Source organism: Lissotriton vulgaris, chromosome 7, assembly GCF_964263255.1.
Source record: "Lissotriton vulgaris chromosome 7, aLisVul1.2, whole genome shotgun sequence".
Taxonomy (NCBI): domain Eukaryota; kingdom Metazoa; phylum Chordata; class Amphibia; order Caudata; family Salamandridae; genus Lissotriton; species Lissotriton vulgaris.
The window spans coordinates 285,453,804-285,478,607 of record NC_141695.1 but is presented as its reverse complement, the minus strand read 5'-3'; the positions used below and the strand labels follow the sequence as shown (position 1 = coordinate 285,478,607).

Below are 24,804 nucleotides of genomic sequence, written 5' to 3'. Positions count from 1 at the left end.
ACAGAACACGCTGTAGCTGCATGACTCGACAAAGGCAGCCTCCTCTGCCGGAGGCCAGTCCTGCTATACTGGTTCTTGTGTTCGTAGGCCTGATCATGATTAGGCGGCCGAAACTGGTAGCCTTGCCCATTTACGACCCTCAAACATCTCTTATCCTGCTTTCCTATCTTCTGCACCTGGCTCTGCTCCTTTCCTTCTGGGCCTTTATTAGGGGGAGGTAACGAAATTTACGATGAGGCGGTCCGGCTCTTGAATGAAATGTTGACATGGAATTGTGATGGAATAGTGGGAACCCCTCTTCGTAATGTTTGACATCAAATGTTATCGACGATTCTTGTGCAACGCCAAATATTTATTGTTTAGGACACAAAGGTTTGGGAATGTACTAGCATTGTGAAGAATTCGCCTGAAGGTTAATATTTTGTATATAAGGAGCAACCCTACTTGTACAAATCGAACAGGCTCCTAGACACTGCCCGTGTGTAGTTTCTGTGACTTCTGTGTCCCTGCAGTAATAAACCTTTGGTCTTTGACGCCACCATCGAGAAGCCCGTGTTTCTGTTTATTTGTGCACCGAGGCAGGTAGAACTCCGGGGTCTTCGGGTGTTATCCCTGACACCTCTGGACGGAACCAAAAAGTCCAGAACTCCACTCGGGCTTAGTAGTTTCTCCCAGCAGGGCCCAGACATATGAGGGGTGGGTGCAGAGGACTCCCAGCAGTGCCCAGACATATGAGGGGTTGGTGCAGAGGACTCCCAGCAGTGGCAACAGTATGGGTGTGGGTGCAGAGGACTCCCAGCAGTGCCCAGACATATAAGGGGTGGGTGCAGAGGACTCCCAGCAGTGCCCAGACATATGAGGGGTGGGTGCAGAGGACTCCCTGCAGTGGCCAACAGTATGGGGCTGGGTGCAGAGGACTCCCAGCAATGCCCAGACATATGAGGGGTGGGTGGATATGACTCCCAGCAGTGCCCAGACATATGAGGGGTGGTGCAGAGGGCTCCCAGCAGTGGTCAACAGTATGGGCGTGGTGCAGAAGACTCCCAGCACTGATATTAATGTCCAGGTGGTGGTCAGACTATCAAGATGTAGTCTCTCATGGAAGGAATATGGTTGAAACCCCATGAATACAATGCACAATATTGTGAGTCATGTGCCCAAATACCCTGCATAACAATCCCCAACATTGGGGTAGGCTGTGGTTACACACATGCATAGTGGTGAAAAGGGTGAATGTGTCCATGAAGGCATTTGTACATACTCAAAACACAAGTACAGTGATTTACAAGCATGGCACAGACGAATGAGCAGTAGACATCTGTGAGCAGGCATGGCCATTGTTGAAAGGAACTGTCACCAACAAAGGAAATGTGCACACATGTCAACACAACAATTGCAACTGTCTGCAGTGAAGATGTCAGGTGCCACAGAGGAATGAACACTCCTTGGGACAATGTCTCTAGCAAAACTGAACACACACATCCAATGATTAATTGCTGAGACATTGTGATGGCACACAGATACCATGGTTTACCTCATAACCATCAACCAAAATACATCTTTCAGAACCCCAAAACATTACCATGACATCAACTCCAGGCCCCTCATCACCAACATCAAGTACCTGAAATGCAATAGTGTTGAACGTAAAATAAAAGGCTTTATTCAGCAGGAAAATAAAAGATGTGCAAGAATGTGTCCTTTCTCAAAAAAGGCCAATGGCCAGTCCACACAAATGTCCTTGTAGGGGGACGTGGGGTAGGCCGTCTACCCCTAACTTGCTTGCACATGGACCATTTAAGGGGATGTAGACCCAGGTATCGCAGGGACAGGAGTGGTAAGGGTAAGTCTGGTGGGTGCCGGGGTGGACGAATTCTCCTCAGTGGTTTGTGCAGCGCCGAATGTAGACTCATACTTTGCGCTGCATACTGCAGCCAGTTCGGCCAGCCCAACCCCTGCACCCGAGGACAATTTTGGAGTGGAGGGAGAGGGCTGTGAGGGTTGTGCACTTTGACTCTGGCTGCTTGTATACGGTCTAAGCCCAGTCCCTGTGGGTGTGCCTGCAGCCCCCTGAGTGTGTGTGCCAGGAGGTGTGCGCTTCGTCATATGTGGTTGTGTGCTCCCTGTGTCTGTTAGTGTGAGTGATGGTGTCTTCCTGCGTGTGCGTTGGACAGCTATGGGAGAGGTTAGTGTGGATGGGTCCGAAGGAGGTGGGGCGGACTGCCGCAGGAGGGAAACTGCTGCCTTCAGTGATGAGTCCATGGACAGACATTGTTGCTAACATGCTTTCCATGAAAGACAACAACTATGTCAGTATTTGAGTGTGGGCATGGAGGACATTCAGCATCGATGCCTGACCAACCTGCAACTGGTGGAGTAAGTCCACAGACTCCGCATCGAGGGCAGCAGGGGTAACAGGGGCAGGGGCTGTAGTGCCGGGGCTGAAGGAGACATGGGGGGCTGCATTGACTGAAGGGACGGGAGCAACTGGGAGGGTGGAGATGGTGCTGGAGGGGTCGGGTACAGACTCAGTGCTGCTCCCCGGTGTTGCTGCAAATTCCCCCTCCTCCAGGGAGCCAGATTCGGATCCATCAAGCGTGATATGATGTTTCACCTTCCAACAGGTCCGCAGACTGACTCCCCTCAACCCCGTGCCACTGGCTTCCTCAGACTCCTCCACGCTGGTGGCACTGTGGCTGGGTCCCTCCTCTTGGTCCGTGCAGCTGTCTCCTCCTGTTTCTGGTGATGATGCTGTGGGCAAGGAGAAGAAACAGAAATGCATCAGTCACCTGTACACATCTGACACATGAGCACCCAAATAGTAGGTCACACTGCAAATCATGCCATGCAGCTTGAGGAACAGCCAGATAACTCTGCACATATTTGAGCCTTGTACTGTCCAGTTGGTATAGACACAATGTAACTTGGACACAATGATCCAAAGAACACACCAGCCCACAACTTGAATGAGAAATACACAGAGAAGCTAGTTTTGTTTACATGAGAGCGGATCAATACAATTAAGTGATGCCACCTCAAGTTCACGAAAAAAGAAACAGTAGTGGTGCTCCTCAGGGCAACCTAACCCATCTCACTCCCCAAGGTGACACCACACTCAGAGCCCTGTACGTATATTGTGCAAAAAATAAATGTAAATAAATGTTGGTATCTTGGGACTCACCATACTTTACACAATCTACATGCATTGAATGTGGTAATTCACCATCTTGTGAAGAGAACACGTATGTGCCTGCATGAAAGATGTCCCACAAGGAAATGCACACTAAAAAACATTCACACATTAATTGAAAAAGCTGACACCCTTTAAGATAAAACACTGTCAGAAACAAATGGCATTGCAGATTGTCCATATACATGGACCAACGGAGGTCTTGATGTCTTGACACTCATTAGTTTGAATAATTTGCAACAAAGGAGTTTCAATACCTCAAGACCACTGTGGGGACATGTATATGAAGATCAAGGCACACCATTAATCACTAACACTGGCCTCTATGAAAAGGTGCCAGCTTCTTTCAAGAAAGTGGAAATGTCATTTTGTGTGCACTACCTTTTGAGACAATCTATTACTGGTCGAATCCGTCTGGTGAATCTCTAAGACGGTCCGTGGGGAGCGAATAGGGACGTATCTCCTCTCCTCGCCTTAACCGGCTAGGCGAGGAGAGGAGATACGTCCCTATTCGCTTCCCACAGACCATCTTAGAGATTCACCAGATGGATTTGACCTCCCATTGTTTGGCAATTCATCAGGCAGACACTCCACCGATCCACATTCGACCAGCATTGTTTGGCAATACATCAGGCAGAGACTCCACATGATCCACACTGTCAACCCCTACACACCTGTCTTGATAAAGACCCGCAGCGACCACCAACCGAGGAGCATCATGGTCGAAACGTCGACGCAAACCCTAGGCCCAGACACTCCAGGATCCCTTAAAATTCACTAGGACTGCTTGGAGGCTGATCTATTCCTGGCCTTTTTACAATTGTGTATATAACTGTATGAAATGTTTTTCACTGTATATTTTTTCCACGCACTGAGCACCTGTCTTCACTTATTGTCACCAATTTCACTTGTATTTGACAGTCATATTTGATATCTAATGTTTATCACTGAATGAGTTAATTAAGTAAAAAACTGATTGAATTCTATGAAAAAGATACATGAATTCACTATTTAGCTAAAAGAATATTTTCTTATTGCTTGAGTATTTATTTCTCATTTGCATATGTGTGTCAGAGAGATTCTTTGCTAACTGCATGTACTAGCATTTTCAAAGTAATGGTCTCTACCCGACAGAACCACTTGTTTGTTTAACCATATATCACCGAGGTTCTGAGGGACACAGGGTAACCCCTTTTCTTTAAATACAAATGTGATTACATACAGACCAGGAGACACATGCTAAGGATGGGAAGGGATGAAAATGAGCACCAGGTGACTATGAGGAACTGAAAAGGCACAGCACATATAACCAGTCTGAGCAGACACCCCAACTGTGGGAGTGTAGCCAGGCTTCAGAGCACTACAAAAAGCAGGTGACACACAACACAGCAAACAGCCATGTACCTACCCCCTCCTTGCTGCTGTCTCTCCTGCAGCTGCTCATCGAGGTCTGGGAACACCACCGCCAGGACACGGAGCATGTGGGGGGTCAGGCGACGGTGTCCACCATGCCGACGTGGAGGTGACAGCTTCAGCTGGACCCGGGCGATACGCCGGGTCCAGCAACGGATGTCCTGCCAGCTCTTCTGCATATTTAACAGGCCCTGGCGAGGGCCCCTCTCAGACCTGACAGCCCTGGTGATGTCCCACCAGATTTTCCCCTTCTCGTAGGCAGTTACCTGTCAGGAAGACACATTGAGACAACATCAGTACACCTGCTCCATGTCCCAGAGACACACACTTGCACATCTTTGATAATGTGAACAGGGCATAGAACTCTGACAGGACTTGCATCATTGTCTATGTGAATTTGGCCTGTGTGAAAGCCTGAATGCACTACATGGCATTGAAGGCCAACAGATGGCGTAAGGGGTGCAACACACTCACTGATCATGGCACACACTGGGCAGCACATGCAACTGCAGGGTGTGTGACAGCACGTGCCAAGCAGTCCCACTCCACTGAAGAACCCTCAGCAGACCACACAGGCACACCCTAGCACAGATCACTCGCCTGTCACTAACAACAGTGGATACAACCCTCACTTTGCACATGTGACACTTGCCTCTGGGGTGTCACAGGTGTTGTGCTAGCTTTGCAAGTCAGGCACACAGCAGTGCTTACTTGTCACATCAGATGGGGAGAGCTGCTGCATACGCCATGCAGCAGTGTTGCAACACATCACATACACACTTACCCAAATGACAAGGCACATTCACACACACCAATGTCCATGAGGTTGTACACATCATTTGGACAATCTCACCACAGGTCCACTCAACTTATGAACATCTGTGAGTACAGTCACCAGTCACTCTGGGGGGGACCACTCAAGGTCTGGCATGGCTGAATGTGTCATTCACTATGCAGTGAATGTCACAGTAAGCACAATGCAAGTTAGGAGTGAACACACATTAAATACATCATGCCCTGCATGAGAGCCATCACCATGAACACCCCCTGTGACTCACTCCAAACCACATTGCATGTCTGTCCCACATGGACACAATGCCTGTTGTGACACTCATACAAAAGGTGCACAGTCTAAGGTAGTGTAGTCAGCACTCACCTGCTGCTCTGATCTCCCATACTGCTTGCTGTACTGTGGTAGGAGGCTGTCCAGCATGGCCTGGTTCTCCTCCTCTGTGAAGGCTGGGGCCCTTTCCACTGTACGTGCCATTGTAGCCAGAGGATGCAGAGACAGCAGCAGTGTGGTACACTCCAATGTTGTGCCTTAAATCAGTGCTGCTGGGGGGCATTCAGTTCGAGGAGTACATAGTGATAGCTTAGATTCGTTCGCATTGTACGCTTCCTCCAATCCCTTCAAACATATGGTTCTGACAGCGTTTGCATCGTTCAAAATGTAAGCTTCGGCTCAACAATCATTTTGCAACATTGTATTTTTTGGGCCAACTTACATTTGCAGGTCACCTGTTGGACACATAGCTACTCAAAAATCAGTATCTATGACACTCAGGATGCTTTCAGGGCCTACTACTAGGCCCCTAATTAATTTTGAAATCCACACACTTGTACGGTGCCTATGGCACCATTACAATAGTGATACGATGCGAACACATGCCAGGAAAGTCAGGGTACTATGCGTTTCACATGTTGCGTTTCACACGCTGATGTGAATTCAGGGGTACGGTGCGGTTCACACGCTGATGTGAATTCAGGGGTACGGTGCGGTTCACACGCTGATGTGAATGCAGGGGTACGGTGCATTTCACACTCTGATGTGAATGCAGGGGTGAGGTGCATTTCTTACGCTGGTGTGATTGCAGGGGTACGGTGGGAGCGTGAATGCAGGGGTACAGTGCGTTTCAAACGCTGATGTGAATGCAGGGGTATGGTGTGGTTCACACGCTGATATGAATGCAGGGGTACGTTGCGTTTCAAATGCTGATGTGAATGCAGGGGTACGTTGCGCTTCACTCGCTGATGTGAATGCAGGGGTATGGTGCGGTTCACACGCTCTTGTGAATGCAGGGGTACTGTGGAAGCGTGAATGCAGGGGTACGATGTGTTTCAAACGCTGATGTGAATGCAGGGGTACGGTGCGGTTCACATGCTGATGTGAATGCAGCAGTACGGTGCGGTTCACACACTCACGTATGGCACCATTACAATAGTCATACAAGGTGCACACACGGCAGGGATGTAGGGGTACGGTTCGCACAAGGATGTCTATCAAGTACTTGTCATTGCATACTTTCATGTGCAGGCCCTAGGTGTGGCAGCCAGTGATATAGCACAGGGCATCTTATCTTGATGCACAATCGATGTGTGATGACCTGTGGACACATGTCATGTGTGATGGGGCACTATGTGGCACACATCACCTTGACACTTGTCCCATGTGTATCATTAGGTGGATTTTGTTATGCACAGCAACACTGGGATGGCACAGTCATCACTATGAGCACCTGTCTCCTGATGCCAGGGACTGGGGCACTGAAAGGTCACACTCAGCATGACCCAATGTGACTATGTCAGGTGTGTGTCATGTGTAACATTGAGCTTGCTGTTTGTGTTCTGTAAACTGCATCTGCTGTTGCTGCATATTGAGATGGCAATGGTTTCACATCTACGCACTCCATGCCTGTGTGCATTCCCACTGCTGTTGGGTCTGATGGCATCAGACATCATATTTCCCCAGGCATACATGTCTGCGTCGTGACAATGGGTGTGTTGTTTTGTTGTCACATGTACACCTTAATCCCAATGTGTTTGGTATTTACATTTGATGTTCCATGTGACCTGTGCGTGTGCCTTGCAGTCAGCTGTCTGGATGGGATGACAACCTGCCACTGCAGGTATTGTGACGTGTGTCACTCCAGTGATATCTCGGGCTGTTCACTCAGACTGGCCCAGCAGCTCATTTCAGGGCATGTCATATTGATTTGTCAATCAACAGGTGTATCTGGATTTTGTAGGAGTGACAACAAGCTAGCATATGTGTCCTGGATGTATTATTTATTTATTTATTTATTTATTTAATTTGTATAGCGCGTTATAACCACCGGGGTCTCGTAGTCGCGACCTGATGTCTAGTAGTAGTTTTGCATGTGCTATGTACATTGCCATTGATGTTGTCTGACTGTTGATCTACATTTTCCCAAAAAGGTCCTGCAGGGCACCGCCTCTACCAAGGCCATTCCCAGACTTGGCTACCATGAGGGAACGTGCCTGCATCCGACGTTACTGATTCACTCAACAGTTGATTCAGGAGTTGACGAACAAGCTGGTACCACATCTCCAACAGCAACACAGGTATCCTACTGCACTGACCCCCAAGATGAAGGGGATGGCAGCCCTACATTTTTTTGCTACAGGTACGTTTCAATTAACCATAACTGATGTAGGTGGAATGTCACAGACGAAGTTCAGCCATGTCCTGCGTGATGTTTTGGCAGCCATGTTGGAGCACATTGATGATTTCATCAAATTTCCTACTGCTGAAGAGTTGAGAGATGTAAAGGGTGATTTCTATGCCCTGGGAGGGATGCCACATATCATTGGGTCCATTGATGGGACACATGTGGCTTTGGAGCCACCACAGGCACATTTTTCTGAATACTGTTTGGGGTTTTCCACATAATGGTTATACATAGCAGAGAACATTTGAAACCACGCTTCACAGCTACTTAAATATGATAAGGGCAGAGAGAGAAATAAGTTGTGTTTTTGCATAACTGATGGCAAGAGCCCACAAATCCAACAATCGGTCATATTAGTGGTACTATGGGTTTGGTGGAGCATTTCTACAAATATGTTCTTTGCATAAGTCTGGCGGTGTCTTTCCTTATGTGGTGCTAAGGTGAACATCAAGTGCTCAGGCGGGGCAATGGTAGAGGGCATCATCGCTTGCATAGGATACTTATACTCTAAATATAGGAATATACTCATAAAGATGGCTAATATAGCTGCTATTACTAACACAAAGGCTAATTTTACAAGCATGGTCCAAGCAGAAAACATTGGCTCATAGAATGGCAAATATCGTGGTGCAAAAGGACGTTCTTCTTCAAGTACAATACGGCCAAAAGGGTACATTCCTAACTAAAATTCCAAAACTAAACTCGGGCACAGCAGTCCGTCCTGCCAGAGGGTTCTTTCCCCTGTGTCCGTCTAGAGTCTCACAGGCAGACTCCTATTGTTCATCTCAAGAAAACAGAAGTCATTGTCAAGGAAATCCACTGTACAACCTGGCAGTTTACATGTGTCAGTCTTTCTTTCTGAACAGACCACAATAACAAAGTTCCAGCTCTCAACGGGTTCAGTCCAGTGTCTCGCTCAGTACCTCAGACTAAGCTTGGGTGAAATATGCGAATTCGCGTTCCGCGAATTCGTGGATTTCCCCGGGAAATTGAAAAAAAAATCTGCGAATTCGCGAATTTTCCCACAAAATTGCGGATTTTTTTGCGATTTGCCCTGGAGTACTTTCTACTGGCTAATCCAGTAAGTGCTCCCTCATCGGGTAAATGTATAGTGCTTTTACTACACTGCAGCTGCGTAAAGGGCCAGAAGATGTGTCTCCAGTGACCATGTGTGCCTGTAACACTGGCACAGGCACACGTGGTCACTGGAGACACATCTTCTGGCCCTTTACGCAGCTACAGTGTAGTAAAAGCACTATGGGGCAGATTTACAAGCGGCTTGCGCCTCTTTTGCGCCACAGTTGCGTCACTTTTGTGACGCAGCGGCAGCACAAAAGATGCGCCATGGTGCTGGGTATTAACAACATGACGCATCCGAGAGATGCGTCACATTGTAAAGCCCTGCGCCATCAGGAGGCGTTCCGGCTCAGGGGAGGGCGATCCTGCGCAGGAACACCTCCCAAAAGTGGCTGAGTGAAATCTACAAGATTTCACTCAGTCACTTTTAGGCCAATGCTGCATCAAAACCCTGCGCCCGCTTGAAGCAGGCGCAAGGCTTGATGCAGCATTGGGGAGATAGGGCCCCCCAGAGCATTGCTGGAGCTGCATCCCGCTTGCGACGCAGCTCCAGCAATGTGCTGCTTTTACGGCACAGATGCGTGACGCATGTGTGCCGTTTTTGCCACATGGTGCGCTGCATTGTAAATGCGGCACACCATGGGTGGTGGAGCTGTGGCGCACAATAACTGGCGCATCCCTGGGGATGCGCCAGTTATTGTAAATCTGCTCCTATACATTTTTGTGTCCTTCTGCCCTCTGTTAGACTCGTTTTTCCCTTGTTTTTCTGCCCTTCTGTCCTCTGTTAGACTGTTTTTTTGTGCCCTTCTGCCCTCTGTTAGACTCGTTTTTCCCTTGTTTTCTGCTCTTCTGCCCATTATTAGACTGCTTTTTGTGCCTTTCTGCCCTCTGCATCACCACATCATCACTCAGCACCACCACATTATCACTCAGCACCACCACAGCACCACTCAGCACCGCCACAGCATCACTCAGCACCACCACAGCATCACTCAGCACCACCACTGCAGCACTCAGTGCCACCACAGCATCACTCAGCACCACCACATTATCACCCAGCACCACCACAGCACCACTCAGCACCACCACAGCACCACTCAGCACCACCACATTATCACTCAGCGCCACCACAGCACCACTCAGCACTACCACAGCATCACTCAGCAACACCACAGCATCACTCAGCACCAACACGGTACCACTCAGCACCATGCCAGCATCACTCAGCACCATCCCAGTATCACTCAGCACCACCACAGCACCACTCAGCATCACCACAGCACCACTCAACACCACCACGGCACCACTCAGCGCCACCCCAGCATCAATCTGCGCAACCATTCAACAACCACTGGTTCAAATATGTTCTCTCAATGTTTCAAGCTTTATTACAAATTTCACAAAAAGATGTTAATATTTCACTTCTGTTCTTGGATTTTCGTCACAATAAAATACACTGAACATAATCTTCACAAAAGTTATTTACAAAAGTTTAAGCTATTTCCATTATAAATTAAAATCACTTTTATTTAAGTATTAAATATTTAAAAAAATTAAAATCCATTGTAATTTGTAATATCAATACATCTAAGTCACGTAAATACAAAACATGTTGCATTACAAATGCTATAGGTGTCACATTTGCGAAAGTTATAACTATTGGCATTGTAAATGACAAAGCTATTAATTTAGCTATTTTCAAAACCAACACATAACTAAAAGAAATTGTCATTTACAAGACCAATAGCTCAAACGTTCCTAATGCGAGACCTATTGCATTGCAAATGCTTGTTTTTATATCTGTCAGTGCTTCCTGTTGAGGTTTAATTTTCGTGACAGGCGCCTCATTGCCTACTTGTAACGATTCTCTGACCCTGCTTCAAGGGTCAGACAGGGTCAGAGAATAGTTGCAATAGGCAATGAGGCGCCAGGAAGCACTTACAGGCTTACAGAAGCAGGTGTTCAAGTTGAAGTTAATATCTTTGTAACCCTTTTGTAAAAGGTTACAAAAAATTAGCTTCAACTTTTGCACCTGCTGCTGTAACCCTGTGAGTGCTTGGCTGAAAATTCGTTCCTGCTGATTCGCGGATTTTACCGAGATTTCGCGAGATTCGCGGATCGCGAAATCACGGAAAATCCGCAAATTCCGCGAGCGGAACGAATTTTCAGCCCATGCTTACCTCAGACTTAAAATCTAGCAAACCCTTTCTATTCAAGTCTTTCCTTATCTCCTAGCCGTGGTGTCTGAGGCACCGTGAAGTTTTCTTGGCCTTAGGTTGTATCGCACATGACCCGGAACTTCCTGATCAGAAAATAGCAAAGAAGGTACTTTTCCTTCATAGGAGCATCTGCTTACTGGAATATCAATGACAGGTTTAGGGCAATTGCGGATTCAACAGGGACCGATCCCGTCACTCCTTCTTCTTGCCTTTGCTCTGTTTCGCAGGCGTCGGAAAAAGGAACAAATGCAGTGGCTCTCTCAGTGCTGCTGATCATGAGGAAGTGGGAGTGGTAACCATTTTAGGTGGGACACGTGTATCCAGTATTTCTTCCCATCCACCTTTACTGCCGTCCGCGTGGCAAGCAGGATTTGATGAGGCTTAGACCATCTCGGGGCCAGACTGGTGTCCCGTTCGTACTTCTTGACCAGTACCCACTGGCCAGGTTCCAATCGATGTCCGGGGCCCTCTGGCAGAGGCTGCAGTATAGATGCTACCTGCTGGTGAATAGAACGGAGGTCTTTAGTCAAGGTATACAAGTAACCGATCAACATAGGATATTCAACATCAGTAAATGACCGTGGTCTGAGTACCCCCCATATGTTAGTTCACCGCCCAAAGATGACCTCATAGGGGGAGAGACCAGAACGTGAATGAGGGGTAACTCCTAATGACATGAGGGCCAAGGGTAGTGTGTCAGGCCACTTTAAACCAGTACTCTCTTGAATTTTAGCCATTTTAAGCTTCAATATTCCGTTGTACTTTTCCACTAATCCTGCTGACTCGGGGTGCCGAGCTGCATGGAATTTCTGTCGTATTTGGAGCCCATCACAGATGTGTCAAACAAGGGCCCTATGAAAATGTCCCCCATTGTCCGACCAAATCAAACGGGGCAAACTGTATCTAGGGATAAACTCCTTGATGAAAGCCTTTGCTGTAGCCAAAGCAGTGTTTTCCTTAGTTGGGTAAGCCTCAACCCATTTACTAAATGCACAAACCACTACCAAAACATACTTTAAGTTGTTGACGCGCTCCATGTGGATGTAATCCATCTGGAGTACTTCAAACTGTAAATTTGGGTGCAAAATTTCCACTCAAAACACTCTCTCCCTTTCCCGGATTGTGTTGCAAACAGACCATACAATATTGAACCAAATGGACAGCCGTCCTTTGAATGTTGGGGTTATTCGATACTGGGTCCAACAAAGCACAAATTCCTTTATCCCAAATATGGGCTGGACCGTGGACCATAGTTACAACGGCTTGTACCAAAGCATTGGGTAACAGCATCTTTGCTTTTCCGTCAAATCAACCCAACAGTTATTTTCATCTAATCTTCCCACTTCCTGCTCCCATCGCACTAATTCAACTGGAGTGGCTTCTTTCTGTATTTCTTTGACGCTCTCTATGGTATTATCAAACAAATCAGATTCCTCCACCCACCTTGCAGAGGAAGTTACAAACAAAGTCGATATTGCGGACTCAGCCGTCTGCTTAGCAACCTGATCAGCAAAAGCATTCCCCTCGCCCACTTCGTCCACTACTGCCTTATGGGCACTGCATTTTATTATGGCTAGCTTTTTGGGCAAGGTTAGGGCAGCAAGTAATCATAACACCAAGTACAATTCTGTATTTTTTGACCATGAGAGGTGAGGAAACCCCGCTCCCTCCACAGCCGCCCAAAGCTATGGGCTACGCCGAAGGTGTAATGGCTGTCTGTATAGATGTTAACCTCGAGTCCTTCACTTAATTCACAGGCTCGTAATAATGCCAACAGTTCAGCAGCCTGGGCTGATCGATGGGGAACTCGAGATGTTTCAACTACCGTTTTCTAGTGTGGTGATTGTATATGCAGCTGTTGTTGTGCCATCTGCTAACTTGAAACAAGACCCATCCACATACAACTCCCCTTGAGGGTCAGATAGAGGAATGTCAGTGAGGTCAATCCTACCCTTCGTTTCTTCTTCCGTTCGGAATATAGAATCATGTACATCATTTGCAATTTCACTCGAAGAGAGTGCTAGCAATGTGGCACATCGCATAATCGTAATATGTGGAGCAAATAGTGTCAATTCATAACCAGTGAGGCGTGCACTCGTAAGATGCTGTGTCTTACTTTTATTTAACAATGCATCCACCGCATGTGGCATCATCACTGTTAGGTTGGAATTTAGAACAAGCCCCTCCGACTGCCGGATGGCCACCGCAACAGCCGCAGTGGCCCTCAGACAGCTAGGAAGTGCTGTGGCAACATTATCCAATGTGGCCGAAAAATAAGCGCAAGGTCTTTGCTTACCACCAAATCCTTGCATTAACACTGAAAGCGAGCAACCGTCGACCTCATGCACGTATAGTACAAAGGGTTTTTGGTAATCAGGAGTACCCAAGACGGGTGCAGAACAAAGAGCAGATTTCAAAGAATCAAAAGAATGCTGACATTCGTCCGTCCAAGGGAGGGGTTCATGCACATCTTTAGTGGTTAAATGCAACAAAGGTTTAGCACGAAGAGAAAAATTAGGTATCCATTGGCGAAAGTAAGAAGTGATGCCAAGAAAAGCACGAATTTCACGTTGGGTGCAAGGGACAGACATGTTAGAGATAGTAGTAATACGTTAAGGAGTCAAACGCCTACCCTCCTTCGACAGTAGATGACCTAAGTAGGTCACCTCCTGTTGACAGTATTGAAACTTAGACAGGGACACCTTATTACCCTTCGCTGCCAGATAGTGCAACAATTTAACAGTGGCATCCTTACAACCCTCCTCAGTGTCGGACGCTATCAACAAGTCGACCACATATTGCAAGAGCACGTTGCCTGCGGCAAAACTAAAGCGTCCAACAGTGCCTTAAGGCCCGACTATAGATGCTCGGACTTTCAGTATAGGCTTGAGGTGCACGACAGAATCTAAAGCTTCGGCCAGATAACAAAAAGCAGAAGATCTGCCGGCTATCAGGATGAATCGGGAAACTGAAGAAGGCGTTCTTCAGATCGATGACCGAAAAATATTGGGCAGTTGGTGGGATCAATGTGAGTATGGTGGTAATATCAGTCACTACAGAGTACTGGGGCACCACAATCTTATTAACCTCCTGCAGGTCTATCACAAAACGATATGCATCAATACTCCCCGGGGATCCAGAATCAGAGCATTTCTTCAAAATCATCAAAATAGGACGCTTAAAATTTTTGCAGCTGTTTCCTCAACCACCTCTTTGTCAATTAAGTCTTGAATAATTGAGAGCAAGGCTTGCACGCCAGTCGGCGAAATTTTGTACTGAGGTATTCGTGGTAATTTCGCACCAGGTTTCAGTGTGATATGGACGGGTGGGATGTCTAATTTACCAACAACCGCATCCCCTGCTGCCCATAACACAGTAGGGATGGTAGGAGAACTCAGGGGGAAGAGGTTCATTTTTAGCAAAACATTGTTTCATATTGTCAGTGTGGGGTTGTATCGTTAAATATACACCGTCTGGGGAGCAATGTATTTTAGCATTCAACTTCTTCAACATATCCAAACCCAATAGGTTCTCACCACAAAGTCAACAGAAAATGCAAATCAATAGTAACAGGACCAATAGTGAAGGAGAGGGGTTTAGAGATGGGGCTTACCACCGGAACTCCTGAAAATCCCACAGATACATTATTTTGCCCGGACAGAGCCACCCCTGGAACCAGTGATCGAGCAACAGAACCATTCATTGCTCCTGTGTCAATTAGAAAATTCTCAGAAGTCCCCGTCAATTCCCCTCTCACATAGCTCCTTGCTGATTGACTGGGATCGACACTTGGCCCCTACTCTGTCCCTGGCTGTCCTATGGATGAACATATCCATCCTGATCTCCAAATACGTAATCCTCATTATAGTATTGCCTACCTTGAGGGTTATCAAAGTGGTTCCGTTCAGGCCTGCCCTGAGCCGCTTCTTCCCTACTCATATCACTCCGGTCTGGGCCACCTCGCCCACGTCCTCGTCCCCGAACCGCTCCGTTCTGGGCAAGCAGTAATGGACACTGAGCTTTCCAATGTCCTTCCTTTTTACAATAAGAACACTGATTTAACCCTAATGGCTGGACCATGCCTGCGCCTCTGCCTGTCCCCACCCCTCTCGATACTGGCACTCGGACTCCTCTCCCTCCTCCTTGTCCTCAGACGACTTGCTGTAGCAATACTCGGGTCTTAAGATCCTTGGCCTTTTTCTCCACTTTATCCTTGCTCTCATTTTCCCTGTGCTCATAATATTGGGCCATGCTTTATATCACGGAAGGAGTAGAGGTAGTCCAGGTACTCTCGGTCGCTTGTAACCGAGCAGAAATTTCAGGTATCAAGTTGGTCACAAACCGATTTACAAACAACCGGACCCCGCCTCCTGTGGCTAGGTCCTGTCCGCTAAAATCAATGAAAGTTCCTTCAAACTGAGTGAAAAAATCAAAAACACTCTCGTCTTTCTTCTGTCTACAAGCTGTCAATTTATCCCAGTCGACTTTACGGGGGGGAATCAGTGTGTGCATGTAAGCCATTATCTTTGCTGGAAGAGTAGTAATTTCATTTCTAGGCTTATCTCCGAGTTTGCGATCTCGGTCCCAGTCTTTCAGCTCGTTCCAAGTTCCCCCTAGTTCCGCTGCGTGATCAGTGTCATGAACCAGTCACCATATATCTACAGGGACCAAAAACCCGAAGAATAGTTCAACATCTGCTAAAGTCATTACAGCCGAGGCTGCAGCTTCAGTTAGTTTTTTATAGTAAGCGGTGGGGTTCTTCCGATGGTCAGGCAGCTGTGATTTTAAAGCAAGGACCTCACTTTGTTTCCACGGTGTATATACCCATTGTTCCTGAAACCGTGCGTCTACTCGAGCTCTTGTAACCTGGTAGTTATCATCACTCATTTCAGGCACTTAGGGATGAAAAATAGGATGCACTTCCCTCATGGGATGCTGAAAATCCCAGTTGGGACATTTTACAAACATTCTACCTCTGTATTTTACTAAGGTTTCTATGTTTTTGTACACCTCCACTGGACTTAGATCGAACATATGAGCTTGGTCCAAGATGTCATACAATATTTGAGGTGCTGCTCCGTACTGAAAGCATTGTTCCCATGCTTCAATAAGGTAGCGGGACATTTGATGCAAACCATGTTGCTGCATAACCGGTTCGAGATCCCTCATGGTACTCCACAAGTCAGCTACTGTATATACATCCTTCCGCATCTATTTAACGGCCTGTTCTGCTATAGCCTCTTTCTCACTATAGCCCAAAGAGGGGTAAAACACCGTCACTCTGCATTTTTTACTCCGCATACCATTACTCCTCATACCATGATAACGCAGATACCGTTACTTCTCAAAATTTTACAACGCATGCCATTATATATTATATGCTTTTACCACGCATGCTTTTACAACGAAATTCGTTGTAAAAGCATGATTGGTAAAAGCGTACGTTTTTTATATTTAAGTGTATAGTAAGTATATGGTTTTAGTTTGGGGTGTTGGAGTATATGTGTTTGGGGTTCAGGGGTATTTTAAGGGAGGGTTTGGGTTATGGGGTGCAAGGGTATTTAAGGGTTAAGGGATAGGTATGGGTATTGGGGTATAGGGGTATTTTTAGGGTTATGGGGTATGTTTGGGTTTTGGGGTACAGGGGTATTTTTAGGGTTTAGGGGTATTTTTGTGTTTTGGGGTACAGGGGTATTTTTAGGGTTCAGGGGTAGGTTTGGGTTTTGGGGTACAGGGGTATTTTTAGGGTTCAGGGGTAGGTTTGTGTTTTGGGTTTTGGGGTACAGGGGTATTTTTAGGGTTAAGGGGTATGTTTGGGTTTTGGGGTACAGGGGTATTTTTAGGGTTCAGGGGTAGGTTTGGGTTTTGGGGTACAGGGGTATTTTTAGGGTTCAGGGGTAGATATGGGTTTTGGGGTACAGGGGTATTTTTAGGGTTCAGGGGTAGGTTTGGGTTTTGGGGTACAGGGGTATTTTTAGGGTTCAGGGGTAGGTTTGGGTTTTGGGGTACAGGGTATATTTATAGGGGTAAGATGGGTTAGTGTTTAATGGTGTTGGGGTATTTTAAGGAGTAAGGGTGGGTTTGGATTTTGGGGTGCTGGGGTATTTTAAGGGAGTAGGGTGGTATTAGTTTTTAGGGTGTTATTTTTTTTTTAATTGTATATATATATATATATATATATATATATTTATTTAAAAAAAATATTTATTTACTTATATACATATGCTTTATTTGGTTTATTTTTAAATATTTATTTTAATTTATATGTATATAGATATATATATGTATACACTATATATATATATATATATATATATATATATATATATATATATATATATATATATATATATATATATAAAAATATATATATATTTATGTGTGTGTGTGCATAGTGTAAGTACATTTTATAACTTTTTCCCACATATAACTTCACCACACATGCCTTTGCGTTGTAAAGGCATGCGTTGTAAAGTTATATGCGGGGTTAAATTTCTCAGAGTGATTGTACTGCGGAGTAATGGCTCTGTGTTGTAAATAATGCGGAGTCATGGTATGCGGGATTTTGGAATGCAGAATGGGATCACTCTCGTAAATAATCGTCTAGCGTTCATTCCTCCAGGATCCCATATTGGAGTACGCTCTCTATCCTTGGGGGTTGCACTAGCTGATTGAGATGTCCATATGGGACTTGGGGTTGCCAAAACTGTACGGGAAGTTCCTGGGGGTTGCCGTGTGTTGGGGATAAGTGTAGCTGTGTCTCTCAATGAGGTAGGAGTGGCACGACTAGTACCTAGGGGAATGAGAGACACGTCTGCCTCCGGGGCTGAGGCTAGGGAGGCAGTGGCTGGCTGAAGAGGCACAGCGGGGTATATGCGTTGAGGCGCATACGGTGGGGAAGGCCGCACATTCAATAAATCCTCTATCTCATCTTCCGCTTCGTTTCGAGTCACGTAACTTTTGTCTACCTGTAACCTGAACTTCCTATCTAAACACTCAAGGTTTTGCTCAGTCTGATTTTTATCATGAGCAATAGCTTTCTGAGTTATAGTCTGTCCTTGCTTTATCTTTATTAATTTTTCGGCCCTGATACACTTCCTCTTTGCTTCCTTCTGCCATTTATTAAGAGTATCGAACATAGCCTGTCTGCTGCGTTTAGTGAACAAACAATCTTGCAAATACTGGATCTTTTTCTCATCAAAAGATCCTGTCCGCGGCCACTGTAATTCTACATTATCTTTGGTGTACTTATTCCATAAGGAATTAAATAGGAGTGGGCCAATCCCATGTTTACAATACATATCATGGCTGGGGGTTCCCTCTGGATGGGCTGGCTGGCTTTCGTCCAGTCTTGTACCTCCTCGGCAAATACAGTCGAAGCATAACTTACTAGAACACGGCATTGCCCCCTCTCTAGAATCGAACTACTTCTAGCTGAAAAGAAAAGGGTTATTTACAACACTCTCATACACATGGACATGTTTACAACCAGATACAATTTCACACAAATAAATCGACCACAGTTTTACATTGACATTAAAAGACAAACAAACGTATTCCAAGCAAAAGGTGGAGCCCGTCGACTCCCACCTATGGAGAAATCTTTCCAAACCTCCGAAATAGAAAATACCCAAAAGCAAAATCAAAACAGCCTTGTCCTTAGACTGCCTAGAGATAGCCACACAGGTTTCTTCAAACCACAGACCGACCTACGGACCATTCAGCAACCTTCATGGTTTATCTCCCGGACTATTCTGGCTGAGCCCGCTTCTTCAAGAACCGCTCCAGATCTGTCCGGGGGCTACCCAATCTCAGCTGCCAACATTTCTGAGAGCAGGGTGTGAACTTTTTCCACAAGTTTCACCAAGGCGTCTGGTCTTAATCTCTAGTTTTCTCCAAAATATTTCAAGACAGGAGCGTCTGCCCGTTCAGTCTCAATACTGCCCCGTCAGACCCCCTTCTGAGTTCTCCGTGACCTGAAGTGACAAAAAAACAAATTCCAAATTCAAATTCAAAGGATATCCAACACAGAACAAGACAAATCAATCACCTGGTGCACTCAGGTTCGATTGTGCGTTCTCCACTGCCAACTCCTGTATACCAACGTGGTCAGTTCTCTGTTTACACCTGTAGGACTCTGGCGTGGGGTCACTAGCAGCTGGGGCTCTCTCAATCGAGAGAGGGGAGCAACCACCAAACTCTTTGGTCGATCCTCCCCCGATCAAGATCACCCTTCCCAATGTGCCGTTCCTTTCTGATTACAAAGGGACTCCCCAAAGCGGAGTCCCGGCAGAGTCGGCAACTGAAGTACCGAAAAATAAATTACAACCCAATAGAGCTATACTTACAGATATCCCTAATACCAATAACCAATAATCAGTCAGTTGGCAGTGTAGAAGGTCTAATCGTTTATTATAACAAACAAACTCTGCCAGAGGAGCTTCTCGCGACCTTACCCCTCGAGGTCCGCCAAGAAGACTGCTGGTACATTATCAACAGATCACATATATACTGGTACATTTCGAAACCGTTACCTAAGAAGGAAAAATACAAGTTGGTACAGGTTGGTACAAAGGAAAGACCATATATGGAACACAAAGCTTCCTTAGGTTAGCTCAGCTCGCTATAGCAAGGTCGAGAGGGTGACTCCCTTCTGTTAGCTCCGAGAGAGTCCGCACAGCACCTCCTGGAATGTGCTTATCCAGCCTACCCCCAACTATAACCTTGACAGGCCTAACATGCAGAAGCAGCAGCTTGTTACATTTGTCAGACTATTTCTCAGGAGAACGGTTTTAGCTAAGTGTAATGGTCGGGTCAAGCTATATTGCCTATAATTAGATGAAAACGTGTAATAAGGCATATATTAATCCCTAAGATATTACATATGTGAGCTTATTAATGTTTGAATCCCTATATTTGCCTAATAAGTGCATCACGCTAATTACTAATAGTGACTACATGTTTTACTAGGCCTAATTCAAATTCCGGTTCCTCAATATATCAGTGGCAACTTGAAAGGTATTGCATCTGACGAAGGCGAAAGCTGAAACGCGTTATGCTACCCTTACAACAGTGAATTTTTCAAAACCTGCCATGCCCCCTTGTCTGCCTGAAATGAGAAGGACTAATTTTGTGTATATATATACATCCAGGGCAGAATAAGAAAACACAATATTGTCTATCAATTGATAGTTAACATCATATGAATTGTTTTCAACATTAACAATTATTGCTTTTATTAGTTTGTTGCAATTTTGTTTGAGCTTAATTTACCATTCTAAGATGGCGCTCATGATTTGGACTATGATCCGTTTTCTATGTTGATAATCATTGCCTTTATGAACTTCCGCCTTGCCGTCGCCAGCTGACACTGACGAAGGCAAGTGCTGAAACGCATCTGTTTTTTATTTCTGTGCAATAAACCTTAGCGGGTTTTACCTACTACAAGTGCTGTTTCTGTCTTTTTGACTGCGGAGCTTTTATATATATATATATATATATATATATATATATATATATATATATATATATATATATATATATATATATATATATATATATATATATATATATATATCTATACCCTTATTTGTAATGTAATAATATATTTGGTGACGAGTGGCGAGAATGGCCAACCAAGACTGATTACAGCGTACAGTCGACAACACAGGCAGTTGCATAAAATCAGTGGCAGAAATTGGCCCATCATCAGAGGGGATCCCGTGATAGGTGGAACTCTGGCTAAACATCCAGCAATTACTTATAGTAGAGCCAGGTCAATGAGCGACATGCTTGTGAAGAGTAGCCCTGAAATAGCCAATAAGGACAACTGGTTGCACAAAAGCAAGGGGTTCATTAGGTGCGCCACATGAAAAGCTTGTACGATGGGGAAGAATAAGACCACGTATACGACCCCATTTACTGAGGAGCCAATCCCTATAACTAAAAAAATAACATGCAAAACTGACTTTGTCGTGTATGTGCTGGAGTGTGCGTGTGGCCTGCGGTATGTTGGAAGCACCAAGCTGCAGGTCCACAAACGCATACTCCAGCACATGCGGGCGGTCAATATTAGGGATGAGGCTTACCCTGTGGCGCGACATGTTAACACCTGCCACAAGGGTAACTTAAGCTGCCTCAGCTATTATGCAATAGACTCAGTACCGCCTCTCCGCAGGGGAGGAGATAGGGAAGCGCGCTTGAGATTACTGGATACTAGATATATTCTAGAACTGAACACGAAGACTCCCAATGGCCTCAATGCCACAGAGGACTTATACACCTGTCTGTAACAATAATAATATGGGGAAGAGCATCTGTTTAAGAACTAGATAATACTTACAAAAGAATGAACATTGATAGTGAGAGTCGTTTTAACATCAGACTGACAGTATTTTTTTTATGACATTGTAAAAAATAGATTTTAGACCTTTTCACAGGGTGATAGGTAAAAATATATAAAAATTTGGGGTACTTTAAATTCACCTTTTTCATAATTTTGACTCCCAATAACGTGCGACAGGAACTGAACCACTATGTAAGGGCAGTGCAGAGGCAGTGATCCTGAATACCTATGTAAAAAGCCCACTTGGGCATTATTACAACTTTCTTCCCACCCACCACCCTCTCAATATTTCTCCTGATAAAAACGTTGTTTTTTTGCACAGGTCTCAATGCGAATTTTGTACACAGTTTGCTTATTTGCACATATGAGTAATTTATATACCATATAGGTTTTACCATATTCAATTAATGTATGATAGAAAAATGTTGGTTTTATCTGATATATATATATATATATTTATTTATGTATTTATCTGAGCGAGTTTTGCACATCAGGAGATATTTTACACTAATAAGTATAATGCTGTACATTATGAACTGCATTGTAAGGTTAGGGTGTCGATGGGGGAGAAAACAATTGAGACAAAATTATACATGTGTATTCCGTGAAAACTATGTATGCTGTATAACAAAATACCTTGCATTCAATGGGTTAAAGGATCAGGCTGAAGTCTGTTGTTTATCTCTACAGGCCCAGTGGTCAGATGGTGTCTGCATGCACATTAAAAACACAAAGATTGGCTGACCGTGTCATGTGATCAAGGGTTTCAGTGCCCGAAACGCGTCATGGCGGATGGAGTGATGCACTTAATTAAATAAAACAAGCAAATTTACCTGACTGGGTCCGGTTCGTTATTTTGCGGCAAGCAACCAGAAAAACGAAGTTCCTGTAATATATATATATATATATATATATATATATATATATATATATATATATATATATATATATATATATATATATATATATATATATATATATATATGTATGTATGTATATATATATATATATATATATATATATATATATATATATATATATATACCATTATTTGTAATGTAATAATATATTATTACTAATTTTGAAAATATTATATAAAAGTAGATATTGTAAGTATATTTTAATTATATATATGTGTGTAACTTTTTTAATGAAGTTACTTTGCTATATTTGTTAAAATATACATTAAATCTCTTTTCATTTTTTAATTTAATGTTATTACTTAATATATTTAATATGTATTAATTAATTTTATATATTTTTAAATAACAATATTTAGTACAATGATATAAATGACCGATATTTTTTTCTTGATATTTTTGTACTTACCATTATAAGTAGATGATGATGATATTTTGTCATCAATATTTTTGTCGCAAGATTTCTGTATTGGGATATTTTGGTGGTCGATACTCTGTCAGTGAGCCCTGTTGATACCTTATGCTTTTCTATACCACCTTTTTCCCCCACAGTTTTCCTGTCTGTTACTGGACAAACTGAATCAATACACACGGCCTGTTCTTATTCTTATTCCTATAACACTTAGATATTGCGATTGAAAAATTTTATTGACACCTTGATGTGGCTCATGCGGCTATCCTCTTCATGAACAGACCATCAATAATTACCTTTCTAAATATGAATGGGCTAACAAGTCCTTGCCTTTGAGTGGTAATTATGGAGGTTTCCTTACTAAACCTATGCAGATCAGGCAGCATGATACACTAACCTGGGAATACAACTGGAGCGATGCACTCTTCCATCTCTCTGTGCCTCCACCAATGACCATGTACACAGGAATATTGGTGCCAGTCATAGGAACGTGGAAAGGAAACAGGGACACTGCTCTACCACATATTGACACATCATGTTTGCTGGTCCATGATGTCTGTAGGCTAAAATGGATATCTAAAGACAAAGCGAGATCTTTAGAAATGTTCCAGGAAAGTACTGCACCTAACTGTAATAGTGAAATTCTATACCTCAGTAACATGTCTGTACGACCAATTCATGCACTTGGGTATGGAACTTGTAATTCTTGACACTAAGGGGTCTATTAGGATGGCGGGCGGACTTTTTTCCGCCCGCCACCCAGCGGTGGCAATCAGGATGCTACCACCACGGTGGCATGCCCCATCTACAACATTGTGGCCACAATGCCATGGATGCACCTTGTGCATTTGCATGCACAACGTGGCAGGCACTGCGCGGTGCCTGCCACGCTTTCCATGCAAATGCAAGGGGTACCATAGGTACCCCCCATGTGCACTCCTCACCCCCCAACAATGCTAATATGGATGGTGGAGTCTTCCAGATTCCGTCATTATATCCAGACCCTTTTCCTCCCGGTTGACTGGTCGACCGGTGGAAAACTGGTGGATGGTCTTTCCATCCGCCAGGGTCCCCCGCCATAGTAATATGGCAGGGGAAATGGGTGGCACCGGTGTATAATGGCGGGCTGATCGCCACGCCATACGGATGGTGGCTATCCGCCCCACATTATAATAGACCCCTAAATATCCAAATAATGAAAACCTTAAATATATGGACTCTTTACACTTCTCTGTTTAAAATTGATATCTCATGCTTTGTTAGTATGCACTCTGTGTAGAAGATGAGCTATAGTTTCTACTCAACTATTCACTCGACTTGTCTAATACTAGAAGGTAATTATTGTTAGACCTGGCATCCATGGCGTGATTTCACCTGTCTTTTTGCCTCTACCTCCTGCATTTTTGGATTCTGTGCTGAATTTCTATTTTGCTGGTAAAGATACTTTGCTGCTGCTGATCAGTGCCAAAGTGCAAGGGCTCCCTGTGTAAATTCTGATTATGATTAGTTATTGCTGACATACTTAATTCACTGGTAACTTCCTAGTAAAATGCACTGAGTCTGCCAGGGCCTGTAAATCAAATGCTATTAGTGGGCTTGCAGTACTGGCAGTGCCACCCACATAAGTAGCCCTGTAAATGTGTGTCGGACCTGCCACTGCAGTGTCTGCATGGGTAGTTTTCAACTGCCATTTCACCCTGTCAAGTGCACCCACTTGCCAGCCCCTAACCTTCCCTTTTTGTACATGTACGGCATCCC

At 44.7% G+C, this 24,804-nt stretch overlaps 1 protein-coding gene across 1 annotated transcript in view; it reads left to right on the top strand.

Annotated features, from left to right (window-relative positions):
* The window catches only part of LOC147701401 (uncharacterized), a 37,854-nt gene extending 15,309 nt beyond the window's left edge, over nucleotides 1–22,545 (top strand). Inside the window, exons 2-3 of the mRNA XM_086928647.1 lie at nucleotides 7,820–8,028; nucleotides 22,405–22,545. Of these exons, the coding sequence (XP_086784773.1) occupies nucleotides 7,820–8,028; nucleotides 22,405–22,471 (276 nt within the window). The 3' untranslated portion in view covers nucleotides 22,472–22,545. The remainder of the gene's footprint in view (nucleotides 1–7,819; nucleotides 8,029–22,404) is intronic.
* Nucleotides 22,546–24,804: the final 2,259 nt, after the last annotated feature.